Here is a 13572-nt window from a genome sequence, read left to right as displayed (position 1 = left end):
TTAATTTAAAATAATTTTTTAAAATATTTTTAGAATATTTCTAATGGAGTTAATGAATCAGACTAAATGGTATGTTTTTAAAATAGAAGAGAGGTTTATATAATGGTTAAAGTATATTTTTAATCATCTAACTTTATATAAAATTTTAATTTAATTCTTTAATTTTATAAAGTATCATTTTAGTCTTTTAATTCTAATATCTTTAATTTCAAATGATTATTTTTACTGTCTTATTTTAAAAAATTAAACTCAATATGTCAATATTTAATAATGTTTTGTCAATATTTGAAAGTTTAATGTAAAAATTTATTAAAATAAAATTAATAATATTAAAGTTAAAAGATTAAAAAGATACTTTATAAAATTAAAAAATTAAAATAAAATGTTATATAAAATTAAAAAAATAATATATACTTTAGTCTAATAAAATAAAAGGACAGTCAATAATTTACTATTCTCTTCTTCTTTTTTTAGCCACAATTTACTATTTTGATTCCTACCACGGCAAACAAGAAAGGAAGTTGTTCTAAACCAATGGTTTTCATGTGATCTTTGTATACTCTTTTCCGCTATGATTTTCTTTTAATACAAAACAACTGGGGTGATATATTGTTTTAATATACTTTATGATTTGAGAGTTTTGGTTTTTCGAATTAATTGATATTTAAATAATTTTTATAGCTTTTTCAACCAAAATAATAGCTTTTGTTCTAATGATCAATAATGTCCTTCTAGACTACAGTTAGTTAAATAGTTTCAATCTCTCAATTCAAATTAAATATTTTTTTATGAAAATTAAATATTTTATATATACTGTGAATTGACGTTAATTGATTATTGAGTTCAAAACAAATTAGCACTTTGTAATCTTGTGTATTTTATGATGGGTGCAATGAATCTATTTAAGCAGAGACTCAACTTATAACCTTTTGATAATTAGTTTTCTTCACATCACAAAGCTCATTGAGTCATAATTAATTAAGGTTAAAGTATTTACTTAGTCTTTTAATTTTGTACAAGGTTTTATGTTGATTCCTTAATTTTATAAAATATTTGTTCAATCCTTTAACTCTTACATTGTTAGTTTCATCACAAAAATTTATTGCATTAAACTTTTAAATATTTAAAAAAATATTTTTAAATGTTAACATATTAAGTTTATTTTTTTAAATAACAATGATTGACAAAAAATATTCATTTAAAACTAATAATATTAAGATTAAAAGATTAAAAAAATACTTTATAAAAAATTAAGAGATTAAATTAAAATCTCATATAAAATCAGGGGACCAAAAATATATTTTAACCATTAATGAATTAATAATATATATAGTCTTTAGGTGGTTACATAATTGGTCCTCAACACGTTGAAACACCATGCATTATAAGAAGGGTTTGGCCAACCCAACTAATTGAACTCACCCTCTTGTCTTCTTCTACTCTCTGCTCTCAAACTCTTTTTAAAGCGAAAGGGACCAAGTAATTTTGTGCTTATCTGTCTTTTTCAAAACAATGGAGATGATATCTACAATAAACCCTTTTATATTTGTTATGATTTATGGGATTTTTAAAATAATTGAAAGATATAGTGTGTGTTTGAGGGATTGACCTCACTCCCAAACCTTAGATTTGAACACCCAAAAAGACCATCCCCCAAACACACTTCCAAATAAAAGAAAAAGGATTGCATGAGCATCATGTATTCTCTCATATGATTTTGGTTTCGTTACAAAAGGTAAGATGAAAGTTGAGCTTCAAATTTGAAATGATCATCTACAGTAATTCTTTTAATAATAAATATAGGTGAGTTAGATCCTTGAATTCATCAAAATTTAAACATGTCTCCATATTTAATGAGTGCTAGATTATTTACCAATAAAATCTTACATCTACAATAAAATTTATTCCCATAACTTTATGAATTATTAGTCAAATTCTTGCTAACTAAATCTAATGATAATTTTAACGTATCTTTATGTCCTTTGCAATTTCTCATCACTTTTTTCACGCTCAACAAAAGTCCTAGATTCTTACTTCCTCTTTACCTTGTCTATCCAAATAAACAGTGAGTATACTAGACCCTTTATGAATTGTAAGGGAAAAGAATATTGATACAATCCGATCTCCTACATTTAATTTATAAAAGTAATTCATAAAAAACTTTTATGTGTCACTTTTTCTGCATGCATAAATGCTTAAAATTCGATAGCATTACAATGATATTCTCTTTTTCAGTTCTAAGCAACACCAAGGCTACAAAAAGAATGAAACACCAACTCAGAAAATCATTTTCCTGGTTGGAATCAGGTCCTTTAATTATATTCTTTAATTTAATAGAGAGATCACTACTCAAAAAGGTCAAAATCCGATGTCCTACCTAAACCTTCATACCTTTCTTCATTCTTTCTCTTTCATAATCTCTGTTCTCTTTTCCTGCTACAAGAGGAGTTAGGACAAGTCAAGACACACAGTAACTAACTGTGTCCTCTTCTTGCATGCACATGTAGTAGATCAGATTCAGAATCACACTTTCTGCTCATTTTCTATAAGGAAAAATCAGAAGAATTAATCATCAAAGCAAAATGGAGGAGGAGATCAAAAAGAAGGTGATCAAAGGGAGAGCTATTCTGATGAAGAAGAGCCTTCTTGACTTCCCAGACCTCAAATCCTCCATTGTTGACAGAATCTACGAGCTCTTGGGCAAGCGCGTCTCTCTTCAACTCATCAGTGCTCTCAACCCTGACCCAGGTCAGCCTCTTCCTCCTCCTCCTCCTCCTCCTCATCTTCTTCTTCTGAACTTTATTATTGTTGCACTGTGATAATTAAGAACATGGGATGCGAGGGAAGATGGGAAGTGAGGCACATTTGGAGAAGTGGGTTTCGAGTGTTTCGTCGTTATCAAGTTCGGTGGACATAGAGTTATCTATAAGCTTTAATTGGGACGAGAGCTTGGGAGTTCCAGGGGCATTCATAATCAGAAACAATCACCACAGCCAGTTCTACCTCAAGACACTTATCATAGAGGACGTACCAGGTCATGGTCCTGTGCATTTTCTCTGCAATTCCTGGGTGTACCCTGCTCATCGCTACAATTACAGACGTGTGTTCTTTGCAAATAAGGTAGGATTTTGCTTTTTCAAGTCTTCTCTGTTTTTTTCTTTCTTTACAAGCTTCAGCTTTTAAATCTTCTCTTTTGGATGAATAATATGTAAATTATGGGATCCAGATTATAGGCTAAACGACGTCTGATTCACTGTGACAAAAGGTGGGGTATTCTTCTTCTTCTTCTTCTTCCTTTTTTAAAGGCCAATGAATTGAGAAGTAATAACCCAAATGTTCCCAAAAAAAAAAATGTAATGATAAAAGTATCCAAATTCTACATACCCAGATCCAAAACTAAAGCAGTTCAGGCTCTTCTTCCCGTAAGCATTTCCAGATCCGCAAATGATGCAGTTTTGAAAAATATTTCTATGTATTTTTTTAATTGTCAATTTCAATAAAAGAAAGACTCCATATGTGTGAGACTGGAAGTGGCATTGAATAAATTAACTGGGGTCTAGTGTGAGTCTATTTCTCTCTCCAAATCTAGAAAGTCAACAACTCATTTTGCAGATTAGAAGGTATCAATGTTCATAATAAAATGGTTCAGCATGATAATGGAGCTTCATGGTCATGACATTTTGCCTATTGTTGTGCATTACATATATGTTGTTTAATTTGGCATATACCCCAAGAGCCATGAAATCTAAAGACCTTTTATCATTTCCTTAATTTACTAATCTCAGAAAATTCACTGGCTATGTGATATAGACTTATCTTCCATGTCAAACACCTAAGCCACTGAGCAAGTTCAGAGAAGAAGAGTTACAAAACCTGCAAGGAAATGGATCAGAGGAACTTAAGGAGTGGGATAGAGTCTATGATTATGACTACTACAATGACCTGGGAAACCCAGAAAAGGGTCCAGAATTTGCTCGTCCTGTTCTGGGTGGTTCAGAGAAGTATCCTTATCCCCGTAGAGGAAGAACTGGTCGAGAAAAAACTGAACAAGGTTAGTCAGAACTCAGAATGCTCCATCTGAATCTATGAATCACATACACTAAAACATGGGCATTATATAACTTGCATTTGATCATGGTTTCAAGTAATTCAAAAGGGTGGCAGAAAAAAATAGTGGTTGTAGAATCTGATGACAGCTAGTGTTTCAATAAGGAATCTGACTGCGGTCTTTATTGTTTGTTGCAGATCCCAGAAGTGAGAAAAGGTTGTTTCTTCTCAACCTAAACATCTATGTTCCTAGAGATGAACGGTTTGGCCCAGTCAAGTTTTCAGATTTTTTGGCCTATGCTTTGAAATCTATTTTTCCAGTATTGTTTCAGATCCTTCCAGAGATCAAATCTCCATGTCACTTAACTACCAATGAGTTTGAAACCTTTGAAGATGTTCTTAATATCTATAAAGGGTTTGTTAAACTACCAAACGGTCCTACACAGGCTAAAATTAGACACCTTATCCCTTGGGAACTTCTTAGAGAACTTACTCGCAATGATGGTGAGCGATTTCTCAAATTGCCTATGCCTGATGTCATCAAAGGTACACACTAATGTTTTCCCATTTTTGCCAATGGCCTTGTAATTGAGTAGCATATAAACTTTCCTATAAGTGGGAGGTCACAAGTTCAATCCCGCTTGTAATCTCAGGCTATTAGTGCCTACTCCTCTGATTAAAAAAGAAGAAGGAGATTTCCCATTTTTCATTTGGGATTTGGATGGACTGAGTAATGAGTATTATGCAATTTTAACCTCACATTGATTGCAGAGGACAAGACTGCTTGGAGAACAGATGAAGAATTTGCAAGAGAAATGCTTGCTGGGGTTAACCCCGTCGTCATCCAATGCCTACAAGTATTTTAAAATGATAGCTTTATTTAATACTTTGGAGGTTTTGTGTTTAGCAAGGAAAGATAACATTATTTGTTATACTTAATCTATAAAGATGAGAGTGTATTTCTAATTTGTTTCCCTAAAAATTTACTTTAATATTAATGGCATGTGTAGATTTTCCCACCAATCAGCAAGCTTGACCCTGAAGTCTTTGGGAATCAAAATAGCTCCATCACAGCAAGGCACATAGAATATAATTTGGATGGACTAACAGTAGAAGAGGTACCAATATCAGGCTTCATTTTGTTACTTGAATATAGTTGCATCAGATCAAACAGCTAACATGCTTATATTTTTTTTGTGTTAGGCACTTGAAAACAAGAAGCTATTTATATTGGATCATCATGACGCTTTGATGCCATACCTGAGTCGAATAAACTCTACTGACACCAAGACTTATGCTACTAGGACTTTGTTGTTTCTTCAAGATGATGGCACATTGAAGCCATTGGCCATTGAACTAAGCTTGCCCCATCCTCAAGGGTATCATCATGGTGCTACTAGCAAAATTTTTATTCCAGCACAAGAAGGTGTTGCGAGTTCAGTGTGGCAGCTAGCCAAAGCTTATGTAGCAGTGAATGATTCTGGATACCATCAGCTTATTAGTCACTGGTATGATGTGTGCATAAATAATATCAATGTTAGAAGAGAATATTTAAACTTGTTTGTGTTTCTGGTCTAAAAACGAGTGACCAAAAAGCTAGGACTCACTTGCAGGTTATGCAGTCATGCAACCATAGAACCATTCATAATAGCTACAAACAGGCAGTTGAGTGTCCTTCACCCAATATATAAACTCTTGCAGCCCCACTTCAAGGACACAATGTTCATAAATGCATTGGCTCGCCAAATCCTCATCAACGCTGGAGGGATACTTGAAAGAACAGTTTTCCCAGGTGAATTTGCCATGGAAATGTCATCAGCTGTTTATAAAAACTGGGTTTTCACTGATCAGGCACTACCTGCTGATCTACTCAAGAGGTGAATGTAAAGAAAAACTTAATAGGGAAAATGATTTCCACTGGTTTCATTTGAATAAATAAAAACAAACTGTAACTCTCTTTTGCTGCATTTTAGGGGAATGGCAGTTCCAGATTCAAGGTGCCCTCATGGACTTAGACTTGTGATAGAGGACTACCCTTATGCTGTGGATGGACTAGAAATCTGGGATGCAATTGAAACATGGGTGAGAGACTATTGCTACTTATATTACCAATCTGATGACATGGTTCAAAATGACAATGAGCTTCAATCATGGTGGGATGAAATACTCAACAAGGGTCATGGTGACTTGAAAGACAAGAAACGTTGGCCAAAGATGAAAACTAGAGCTGAGCTCATTCAATCATGCTCCATTATCATCTGGGTGGCTTCTGCCTTCCACGCAGCCATGAATTTCGGGCAATATCCGTATGCAGGTTACCTCCCTAACCGTCCTACGATAAGCCGTAGATTCATGCCTGAGCTAGGAACTCCTGAGTATGCAGAGCTAGAGTCAAATCCTGACTTGGCATTTTTACAAACAATCACAGCGCAATTTCAGACCCTCCTTGGTGTGTCACTGATAGAGATTTTGTCCAGGCACTCAACTGATGAGGTTTATCTTGGACAGAGAGATTCTCCTTACTGGACTTCAGATTCTGAACCTCTTGTTGCATTTGAAAAATTTAGGCAGAGATTGATTGAAATTGAGAAGAGAATAATGGAAATGAATGGAGACAAAAGGTTCAAGAATAGAATTGGGACTGTGAATGTGCCTTATACATTGCTCTATCCAAACACATCAGATTATTCTAGAGAGGGTGGACTTACAGGAAAGGGAATCCCCAACAGCATATCAATCTAGAAATGTTGGTTTTCTATTCTCTCAAATAAAACTATAGTAGCTGCATAATATTAGGTTGATGAGAAATAACTGATGAGATGTGATTGTGTATAATTCTTCTCTATTGTAGTATTAAATGAAGAACTTTAGTTAAGAGATTCACGATTGAAGAAATTTGCTTCTTCTTTTTTTTTTTTAAAAAAAAAAAAAAGATAGTCCTTGGGATTTTTTTTTTTAAAATTCATTAGAGGGTTTTGAATCTTCACTGATATTTTCATTTCATTCACGCTATTTAATTTAAGTTATCCCCGTTGGCTTTTTTAGAAAAGTTTAGGGGAAATTAATAAATTAAGATAAATAAACAAGACTAACGTAGAATAATAACACGAGGTATAAAAAATATATGAAATCACTGAATTATAAATGGGGCAACTTTTTCAAGAATTGTGCAATTTTGTTATGCTTTTATTCTTTTCACATATATCAATTGGTTTTCTGTACTTTTACTTTTATTTGTTATTAGTTTCTTTAAGCATCTCAATATAATATTATTTTAAATTAAGGATATATTTTATTGTATGATCCTTTTAAAAGGGGAAAAAACCTTTGACTTTTCATTCAATTACTTAAATCACAGGTGGGGTTACTTACTCAATCAACTTTAAAATAATTTTGTAATTCACAATATTTTAATAGAAAGACACACACTGCAGTAGATTTATCTATATATATTTTGATTACATTTTATTTTTAGCACCTGTAATTTTTTTTTTTGTTTGGTTATTCCCAATCTCTTTTGGTTTATCACCTTCCAATATCAATCTTCATTGTTTTAAAAATGCACATAAAGACTATGACTATAGAGTTGAAAATATAGGTTAACTAAAACCATATGGATTGGGTTTAACTCATGTTTATATGGGTTGAAAAAATCCTAACGCAATTCTCGTAAGTTAAATGAGTCAACTTATTAATCCATTTATCTATATTTTTTTAAATTACAACTAAATAAGAAGTTCTAATATGATAATCCATGAAATTTAAAAAATTTACATCATAAATGTATGAGATTTGTCAATTTCATCATAGTTTATTCCAAAATTTGCTTGTTTTGTGGGATTTCATTGCCAAAACTCCCTCAATTTTTAAAATTTCAATTTTCTTTTATTTTTTATAAATAATGAGTTAAATGGATCAACTTTGACTTATCAAGATTAGTTTGTTTGATTCACGAGTTATCTGATTCAACCTAAAGAAGATCCATTTCTATATGGGTTATTTTTTTCAATCCAACTCTACCCTATAACAAAGTTAAATATCATATAACTTGACCTACATTCCCAACTTCAACTATGGGTTGGCATTTTATTAATTTATTTATTTGAAGAATTACATTTAGATTCCTACAAGATAGTTAAATACCATAAAATCTATTAACAATTGAGCATAATAAAAGTTAATCATGAAGCTTACCTGAATTTTAGTAAAATTATAAAGTCCAACTCACCTAAAGTTAGGATACAAGAGCTAGTTGAAGTGAGTTTATATCTAAATATGAGGTTGTATTGTCAAACAAGCTTCTCCTATCGCAATTGAAGTTTAGACGAGGTTAACCAAGGTTTGGTGCTTCTAGAATCGAACCAAATGTTAAACCAGAAAGGCTAGCAATTTGTGGTATATGTGGTCTAACTAATTGGATCAACAGTCAAACTAATAACATAATGATTAAATTAAAAAAATTATAAGTGCATATAATAATATAAATATAAGAAAAAATAAAATTGCTCCATAAATTGAAAATATGAAAATTGGGCCATTGAATTCAACCACTCAAGTTCACAATTTTTAAACAGTTCGTAGTTTTTTTAACTATTTATCAAAAGCAGTCCAATAATTAAAATGGCTAGATGGTTTAAATCGAATCATTAAAGTGATTGACGAGTGGTCCAATCAATTAGACCATCCAACCTGATCTAGTTTTTAAATCATTGTTTGGCAGTAAGCCAAACATGTCCTAAATAACTATAAGAAGAATAGTTCAAAAACAAATGTATGGGAGGGTTTGAACTTTTAATCTCTTCCAAGACCCCTCCCCAACCCTTCGCACCTTGAACTTAAAATGAATGTATTTACTTATAGCCTACCAAAAAAATTATTTAATTATAAACTAACTTGCCAAATCTTTAAGCACACGCATATAATTTTCTCATGGCTTTCAAATGTATGATTTAAAAAACTTTGTCCACTATAAATTAAGAGCTTCCTGACCTACAAACTCCAAACACCGTGTTCTTTACCTCATTATATCCTCAAAACCTTGGACCATTTAGTAGAAGTTTATCATGTACAACACTTATAAAATAACCACAGAACAATTCAATGAAATGTGCATGCTAGTACAAAGTAAATTCTATTTATTTATTTATTTCACATTCTTTTACAACATCCACATGACTTGAAATGATAAATATACATTGGGTGGCTTGCCCTTTACATTGTCAGTGCCATTATTTTTAATATATATATATATATATATATGTTCCTGGCTGATCTAGTAAAGTGGAATACACATTGTATTGTACAATATTGGGCCTAAGCTCCAATTGCTGTAGTGGCCAGAATTGTATCCAATTCGCTTTTGGTACGTTGGATTCTTTTATGCTCTCCATCATTTCTGCTTGTCCAAATTTCTGGAACCGCTTGTGTTAGTTTATGCACACTCTCCACTACATAATCTGCTCCTTCGCATTTCATGCTCTTCCCAACCTTCATTAGCAAGTCAAAGTATTAATTAGTAACAGATGTTATGAATTAAATAAAGATTATACAAATTAATTACTTGATTATTAAGTAAGTGATGGGAAATTACCAAAACTGTGTGGAGACCCATTGCTTTTCCCGCTGCCACATTGCGAACGTTGTCATCTAGGAATAGCTGCAATCAATACACAAAAAAAGAAAAAAATTCAATTTCACAACCCTAACCAAAAGATAATTCACTTGTAGAGAGAGTCATCTCCATTTAGCAAGCAATGAGCATAACGAGATCAAAAACTCAAATTCCATTTGGACAGCCTAAATTTATTGATTAATTTGTGCTTTTTTAATTGATAAATTTATGTTTATATTATTTTTATTTTAAATTTTATGTTTATTAAAATTCAGGCCGGGTTTATCTTATTAAATCAGGCTTTTATCAGCTCATATAGCCTTAAAAGAAAAATTTCTAAACCTAAAATTTTTGAGTTTATTTGAATTGATCCATTGAATTTGATTCAAATTATCGAGTCTAATTATATTGAACAATCTAGAATTCTAGATTGATAACGAGGATGCTAGGACATGCATGAGCTTACCGTACGACGAGGATCAACGTTAGCTGCGTTGAGGGCGATCTTCATGGCATCCGGTGATGGCTTCAAAAGGATCGGGTACTCATCGGGTCGAGTTGACTCCGGGAGGTGCGGGTTCATGGTCTCAAAACATATGATCTGCTCAAAGCAGTCACTTATCCCGAGTCGATCCAACGCCTTCAGCGCATGAATCCTATCTGAATTCGTGAAAATCTGCACAAAGTACAATATTGATGATATTTTACTTGCACAAGTGTTTGAATTTTTTTTTCTTGAAATAATCTATATTTTAAAATAAAAATAATAAAAGTGTAGTACAAATTAAGGATATTTTTTAAAAATAATTTATTAATTACTATCTTAAAAGATCAAAATACTTTAAAAAATGACTTAGAATATCAAAGGGAAGAAATTAGAATAGTTTATATCTATATATAAAAAAAATTCATAAAAAGCTGCGCCATTTATACACGATAAACATTGCCACTCATTTTTTTTGGGGCCAGAAATAATATTATATCAATATTTGATAAAACATTCCCACTCACCGTAAATGGATATGATACATACGACCAAACGCTTATTCTAGAACAGTATAAAACTAAAAATGTTAATTTTGAATTTAAATAAAGGTAGTTTATTATAATCGAAAAGAGAAAATGAAACATATTATTTGAAAATTAATATGATTGAAAAGGATAAGAGTAATAAAGTTGAGCATAAAAATACAACAACTATTACATTCAAAAATATATCTTCATATATTTTATACTCCCTCTATTAAAAAATAGAAGATATTTTTAAAGAGTTAAATGTTAAAAAATGTAAAGTATTTTTAATCTTTTAAGATATAATCATTACTTTTTTTAAAAGTGTCCCTATTAATAATGATTTTATATTTATTGTGGAGTGTTTAATAGGAGTAAATATAAAAAGATAGGATTAGTTTAAAAATAAATAATTATTTTATTAAATAATAAAATTCAATCAAAAATTTTTTATGTTTTTAAACAGAGAGAATATTTGATTACTTTCTTTTGTTTTTGGTAGCGTGAGAAATAGAATCTGCCCACTAGTATAAAAAAAAAAAAAAAAAAGACTCCGCCCACTTATGCAATTACCCCTTGTATGCTTTATATACTTTTTTTAAATAAATCAAGATATATAAATTTTAATATATTATTATTATTAATTTGTTAAAAAGTAAAGATTAAAATATATTTTCAATTCTCTAGTTTCATATAAAATTTTAATTTGATCTATTAATTTTATAAAATATTTTTTTAATTTTTTAATTCTAACACTGTTAGTTTAAATAATTATTTTTTATCTCAAACATTATTATTTTAAAAAAATAAATTTAATATGTCAATATTTAAATATATTTTATTAATATTTAAAAATTTAATATAAAAATTTGTTAGGATAAATTTAATAATATTAAGATTATAGGACAAAAAAATATTTTATAAAATCAAAAGACTATAATGAAATCTTGTATAAAATTAAAATATTAAATGTATATTTTAGTTAAAAATAAATAATCTATAAAAGATAAATATGTCTTGATTTAATTTAAAAAATATTTTTTTGATAAAATTTTAAAAATATTTTTATAGGTACTAAGGCAAAGTATAATTGCAATAATAAATCCTAATATAATTATCGCATTAAATAGTTAATATCTAGTGTCGGCTGACGAACGTTTATAATAGTTCCAGGGGGAGAAAAAAGCAAGAAAGGAGGGGGAAAGTTCAAAGTTGAATTTAGTTTACAATGTCAATCGTTCCAAAAGAATGGAAAGAAATTTTGAACATTCAAACTTACAATTTTTCTTTGCTTAATGCTACAAAGGACGTTGCGCAATTGAATATCTGGTTTGATGGAGTCGTAAGGAAGCCTTCCGTGTACGAAACTGTTGAATTAGGAAGAAAGAAAGAAAAAGATCAGCTCATATTCAAGTCTAAGCTTACTAGTTTTGAAATTTCGAATTACTTTTAAAAAATAAAATTAAGGTTCTAACCTGTGGTAGTCTTCTGCACTAATATCATAGCCTAAAGCCTGAAACAAATGAATCAACAGAATTCATTTTTAGAATACAATCAAATCGAAGCTACAGAAAGAGAACAAGTGTATGAATGCGTATGAATTACTCGCAAGCCAGCGAGGGAGCTTCCGTAGGTCCTGAACAACTCGATTCGGAGACTTGACGCTTTGGTCTCGGGGAATCCACATTTCTCCACCAGAAAATCTGCATTTGGTAGGTATAATCTCTTAAATTATCCAATAAATCACAGTTCACACACGATTTCCAGACAGGGAGTTAAATGAACCAAGAGATTTTGCTGATTAATTAATTACCGTCAATGTTTTTCTTGAGCGATTCGCCTATTCCGGTGTTGGTAGGGTACAAAGTATCATCCAAATCTGTGATTCCGTACGAAATGAAATGAACAGATTTTAGTGAAGAAATTGGGGGGAAAATTGCAGGAGAGATGTAAGGGAAACCAGAAAGGAACTCACCGAAGAGGATGCAGTCAAAAGGAGAAACAGGGTTGCGAACAGATTTGCTGCAAGAATCCATGGCGGAAAAATGCCGATGATGACAAGGAAGAAGAAGAAGGAGAATAAGAAAACGACGTAGTATCAACTTATAAACGCAGGGAAGCCGACTGGGATTAAGTTTCGCCGAGGAAATTTGAGGAAAGCTGAGGAATAAATATATAGGGAAGAATAGCTATAGCTTGGAGAAATAATAATAATGTGTCCCATGTGGATCGGATACAGACCTGCTGAGTCAATGTTCACATCATTATCTTGGAATCCGACTAGACGTGGGGTCCACACGGGATGATATTTTTTAAAAGGGCAAAGATGGATTTTTCCCCTCATATATTTCCCAATGAACAGCCACTGCCCTAAAATATTTGTTAAAATAATTTTATCCCTGGTGATATGAAAATAAAATATTTTTATTTTTTTGTTAAAATTTTAATATTGATCTCAAACATTAATCGTTAAAAAATTTAACAAAAAGAGTAAAATATTTTATTTTAATAACTTTAAAAATAAAATTACTTTAATAAATATTTTAAAATATTGGATGCTCCTCAAAAAATAAATCAAAGAAAAAAATATACCTTCACCTTTTTTAAATAATATATTGCCTCAAATTGGTAAGGCAAGCCCACTAATAACCTTTTATAAATTTATTTTTATAAAATAAAAACATAACTTTTAAAAATATATTTATTTTAATATAATTTTAAATTTAGAATTATTAAAATTATATTTTTTACTTGAAAAATAATATTAAAAAATTTTATTTTTATGAAATTATTTTATATTTTAATATAGCAAAATATTTGGAACAATACTCTAATATTATATTGGCCATTTTGCATGAAAAACTGAAATATTAATTAGTATTTTTCCAGATCAACACTATTTA

At 30.7% G+C, this 13572-nt stretch overlaps 2 protein-coding genes across 3 annotated transcripts; one reads left to right on the top strand and one right to left on the bottom strand.

Annotated features, from left to right (window-relative positions):
* The first annotated feature begins 2405 nt into the window (after positions 1-2405).
* Positions 2406-6928, top strand: LOC129319371 (linoleate 9S-lipoxygenase 5-like). 2 transcript variants are annotated; one of them, XM_054964419.1, is made up of 9 exons: positions 2406-2748; positions 2828-3120; positions 3811-4051; positions 4246-4593; positions 4819-4904; positions 5058-5165; positions 5251-5555; positions 5661-5924; positions 6021-6928. In XM_054964419.1, the coding sequence occupies exons 1-9, from the start codon at positions 2583-2585 to the stop codon at positions 6787-6789; spliced, it is 2580 nt and encodes an 859-aa protein (XP_054820394.1). In that variant the 5' UTR covers positions 2406-2582; the 3' UTR covers positions 6790-6928. The 2 variants fall into 2 exon arrangements, with proteins under 2 accessions (XP_054820394.1, XP_054820395.1); XM_054964420.1 differs by having other exon boundaries at positions 2638-2748; positions 2848-3120.
* Positions 6929-9162: 2234 nt separating this feature from the next.
* On the bottom strand, positions 9163-12827 carry LOC129320602 (suppressor of disruption of TFIIS-like). The gene is made up of 8 exons (XM_054966130.1): positions 12645-12827; positions 12483-12548; positions 12275-12372; positions 12145-12182; positions 11949-12036; positions 10125-10334; positions 9638-9703; positions 9163-9534 (listed from the first exon to the last, which is right to left on the bottom strand). The coding sequence occupies exons 1-8, from the start codon at positions 12703-12705 to the stop codon at positions 9361-9363; spliced, it is 801 nt and encodes a 266-aa protein (XP_054822105.1). The 5' UTR covers positions 12706-12827; the 3' UTR covers positions 9163-9360.
* Positions 12828-13572: the final 745 nt, after the last annotated feature.

This window comes from Prosopis cineraria, unplaced genomic scaffold (genome assembly GCF_029017545.1).
Source record: "Prosopis cineraria cultivar Desert tree isolate PC_DT_omini unplaced genomic scaffold, ASM2901754v1 PC9, whole genome shotgun sequence".
Lineage (NCBI taxonomy): Eukaryota > Viridiplantae > Streptophyta > Magnoliopsida > Fabales > Fabaceae > Prosopis > Prosopis cineraria.
The sequence above is the reverse complement of the archived record's forward strand: the minus strand, read 5'-3'. Positions and strand labels throughout refer to the sequence as shown.

Excerpts from the sequence above, each read along its gene's own strand:
- LOC129319371 (XM_054964419.1), top strand. The coding sequence starts at position 2,583 with ATGGAGGAGGAGATCAAAAAGAAGGTGATCAAAGGGAGAGCTATTCTG. Across the intron at positions 5,556-5,660 it reads CATCAGCTTATTAGTCACTG|GTTATGCAGTCATGCAACCA; the intron begins GTATGATGTGTG and ends ACTCACTTGCAG. Across the intron at positions 5,925-6,020 it reads CCTGCTGATCTACTCAAGAG|GGGAATGGCAGTTCCAGATT; the intron begins GTGAATGTAAAG and ends GCTGCATTTTAG.
- LOC129320602 (XM_054966130.1), bottom strand. The coding sequence starts at position 12,705 with ATGGATTCTTGCAGCAAATCTGTTCGCAACCCTGTTTCTCCTTTTGAC. Across the intron at positions 10,335-11,948 it reads GCATTAAGCAAAGAAAAATT|ATTTTCACGAATTCAGATAG; the intron begins GTAAGTTTGAAT and ends TACTTTGTGCAG. Across the intron at positions 9,704-10,124 it reads ACGTTGATCCTCGTCGTACG|CTATTCCTAGATGACAACGT; the intron begins GTAAGCTCATGC and ends TATTGATTGCAG.